Source organism: Oncorhynchus mykiss, chromosome 18, assembly GCF_057628025.1.
Source record: "Oncorhynchus mykiss isolate SJ-2025 chromosome 18, ASM5762802v1, whole genome shotgun sequence".
NCBI classification, from domain to species: Eukaryota; Metazoa; Chordata; class Actinopteri; order Salmoniformes; family Salmonidae; genus Oncorhynchus; species Oncorhynchus mykiss.
Genome location: NC_143039.1, coordinates 7,473,525 through 7,477,448, shown reverse-complemented (window position 1 = coordinate 7,477,448; position 3,924 = coordinate 7,473,525). Strand labels below are relative to the sequence as shown.

General features: G+C 43.1%; 1 protein-coding gene across 1 annotated transcript; it reads right to left on the bottom strand.

Moving 5' to 3' along the window:
* Positions 1 to 260: 260 nt before the first annotated feature.
* LOC118965206 (POU domain, class 4, transcription factor 1) lies at positions 261 to 2,903 on the bottom strand. Its single transcript, XM_036982049.2, has 2 exons — positions 2,372 to 2,903; positions 261 to 1,909 (listed from the first exon to the last, which is right to left on the bottom strand). Exons 1-2 carry the CDS (start codon positions 2,492 to 2,494, stop codon positions 932 to 934), a joined length of 1,101 nt encoding a protein of 366 aa, XP_036837944.1. The 5' UTR covers positions 2,495 to 2,903; the 3' UTR covers positions 261 to 931.
* Positions 2,904 to 3,924: the final 1,021 nt, after the last annotated feature.

Sequence of the window (3,924 nt, the reverse complement as noted above, 5' to 3'; positions counted from 1 at the left end):
TATATATATATACATATATATATACACACACATATATATATATATATATATATATATATATATATATATATATATATATATATATATATATATATACACACACACATACACATATATATACACATATATATATACATATACACACATATATACACACATATATATATATACATATATATATATATATATACATATATATATATATATATGTACATATATATATATATATATATATATATATATATATATATATTTACATTACACAAAACCATTTGGACCTAATAATAACCGATATAAACAAAACCAATGACTGCCTAAATGTTAGTGCAAATTGTAAATAAATGTGATAATTTTAATAGCTTTGACTGTCACATTCAGAAGCGAAAGGACGATCATATCATTCAGGCTTCTGCAATATCGAGTTTCTTGTTTTAATTCAGTTTGCTACATTATTTAAAACAGAGTTCACAGCAGCCCCCAAAATTTTATCACAAATAAATACAGAAATAGGTAAATAAATAATTGTATATAAGCTTATTATAAATTAACCAAACCAAAGAGTTCAACAATGAGGTAATTCGTAAATGGCTATATAATATTTCAAATCAAATTACTCGCTAAAGCAAATTAACTTTATTTTCCCCCACAATAATGTTTTTAAAAAGGCAAAGTTGATAGTTTCCTCTCAGAACCACTGCGCGAGTTTCCTCTGGAGGAGTTTCGGATATTTGCATACTTCACATTCACCAATAACGTGAAAATAAACTAAAACCGTTATATGAAGCTTCATAAAATGTGCGTAGTATCTAATGGTCATTGTTTTTTTTGCACCCAAGTTGTAAACCCCGTCGGCGACAAAAGAAGACCTTGGTCCCCAAATTCAGTCTCAACATTTTTCTTGTTTATTTGTTAACGCATCAATAGCCTATAGTCAGTGGCAAGCGGAGAATTTTAACCGTTTCTGTTTTTGTCTTTGGTTGCAAAACCAAACTCGAACCACGTTCTTTTTCAGGTCCAACTTTTCAGCGATAGCTGCTATCTTCTCCGACGACGGGCGAGGTTGTACGGCGAAGTAAGCCTCCAAAGATCTCTTTTCTGGTGCCGCTATCGACGTTCTCTTCCGTTTCTTTTCCCCTCCGCTATAAATGTCAGGTTTGTTGAGTTTCTCTCTCTGCGCGCCCTCGGCCTCCTCGAGCCACGCCTGAAGGATGGGTTTAAGCGCTATCATGTTGTTATGGGACAGAGTCAACGATTCGAACCGACAAATGGTGCTTTGGCTTAGCGATCCCACGCCGGGTATCTTCAGGTTAACCAGCGCATTGCCAACGTCCGCCTGGGTCACCCCCAGCTTGATCCGCCTCTGCTTGAAGCGCTCCGCGAATGCCTCTAGTTCCCTGGGATCAGTGTCCGAGTCATTGATAGAGGAAAGGCCGTTGTTATTGAGTCCTGGCCCGCCCTGGCCCCCTCCATGGTGTCCAGGTAAAAGGCCGTGGTGGGTGAGAGGGGAATTCATGTTCATAGCGGCCTGGTGCGAGAGGTGGCTCAAGCCATGCATGTGTGAGTGAGGGTGAGGGTGAGCAGAGGTGGAGATCAGCCCGCCACCACCTCCTCCACCCCCGCCTCCGGAGCCGTCGTGGCTGGACATGAGAGCTAAGGACGGGGAGTTAATGTGGTCCATGAGGTCCGGGGGTTCCATGTTGGGGTGGTGGTGGTGGTGGTGATGGTGGTGGTGGTGGGCCAGTGGCACCGTGGTGTTGGATGAGCATGGCACGCTGTTCATGGTGTGGTAGGTGGCGTCCGGTTTGAAAGGGTGCGTCTTGCCCTGGGACACTGCGATGTCCACGGCAGCCAGAGCTTCGGCGCGGGCCAGGAGGGTCTCATCCAGGCTGGCGAATATGTTACTCTGCAGCTGTAATGAGAGGAGATGCGGAGAGAGGGAGGGCGAGCGAGAAGGGAGAGGAGGGAACAGAAACAAAGCACAGTAAGGGGAAAAAGAGAGAAGGAACAAGCACATGATGAATAAGTGGATATGTCAGCAGTGGGACTTCTGACAACACATAAAACACGAAGAATATTCCTTTTAGAAGACTGTCACCGAGTCATAAAAAAAAATGTCGGTAGCTTTTGTGTTCAGCGTGGCTTTCAAAAAGATCACAGGCGTGCGGGTGAATGCCGTGGAAATACATGAAGAAGAAAAAAAACATTAAGGCGCACGCAGTTGGCTTTGGCAGAATGTGCCTCCGAGCGTTCCTTCCGTATTATTGCGCTCGCGCAGTTACAGTAACGTGAACGCTTACAACATGCAAAAGACCGCGCATAGAAAGAGCATACAAAAGGAAGACACAAAGCAGAAGTTTTGGGTTTCATTTACCTGTGGAGCTTGCAGACAGGCTCTCCTTATTGCTTCCGAGCTGGAATGCAGAGTGGTGTATTTGTGCTCAGGTAAGCTCGGATGCATGGCGAAGTGTGGCTGTTTGCTATTCATTGACATCATCTTTGCGACTGTTTTTCTTTAAAGAGTAAAGGGGCTAAAATTGACGCAATGGAAAGATGTAGTAGCCTAGTCATAGACAGTGGTCCAGTAATGATGCAATACAGCCGGATCAGCCTTGAGCACGAAGATCACACAGTCAGAGAGATGCCTGCAGTCTCCCAGGCCGACGCACTTATCTGCCGTCTACTGTTCCCACTGGCTGCCGAGAGGGATGAGAGAAGGGCTCTTACACCTGAGTGTTTCAGATCTCGTCAAGCGGAGCCCGGCTTCTCTCGCGAGACATGGTGCACGAACATTGCAGCCAGCCAGCCCTGTCAGATAACAAGCGAACAGCTTCAAGCAGTTAGTGTGGTTAACTGGAGAGGAGAGGAGACCGGCGCGGCGCGTGCGTTTTATTTAGGGCTCTCAGCCTCCAGCCAGGAGACGGACACGCACGGGGTTTGAACACCTGTAGCTCGAGCTTGGATGTTTTGTTCAATTTGAATGCCTGATATTTGGTTGTTTATGAATTCGTTCAAAGGAATTCACATCCGTTTTTTTGTTTGTTTGTTGCTACATTCACTGTCATCTTTTTTTTTGGCAGACAACTGACTTAATTTTCTTCACAGACATCATTTCAAAAATAAATTCAACAAAGGCTATTCCAAGTCATAGCCTACTGACGCGCGTGTCCCTTAAGACAATGCATTCTATTTTGATTCCTTTAAAAACATATTTCTTAACGGAAAAACTATGCAAATCAAATGGTGCGAGGCCGGAAATGGGTGTCATAGGCCTGCAGTCTAGTCATTATGCACATCAATTATTTGAAGCGTTTGTCCAAACGGCCCTGAATCAAGACGTGTATTTGGAGGGAAAAAAAAGGAGACAGTCACTTTAGTTTATTGAAATATTGAATTGATATGAGCAGCAGGGTTGTAAGAGTAAGGCGATCATCAAACAATACAACACGGAACCGGAGTAATATCTCGCGCCGCCCTCGGGATTGCAACTCTCCTAAATGCAGAGAAAGAGAGCGAGAGAGAGAGAGAGAGGGGGGGGGGGGGGGGGGGGGTATGTCTGCCCTCTGACTTCACCAGGCGAAATAGCCTAAATATTTAAATAGCAAATTCTTGGTGCATGAACAGTGGAGCCAGTTTAATTATAGACGAAAATGAAAACCGATGCGCCAAATTCATATGAATTCATCTAAATTGATATCTATAGCCAAAGATTATTATTTATATTTATTCCGAACTAAATATGTTCTCAGCATTCCAGCTAAATAAGAGGAAATCGAATTACCTTTTTTTTTTTTTATTTGTGACCAGCTCTGAACTTCATAAAGTTACCTGAACATGTTATTTTTTGTCGCAGCACATCGAAGGTGGGACTAAATCCAGAACATTGAATGGCCACACGAGAATTCGTGCATGTAAAAAAGGGCTCCC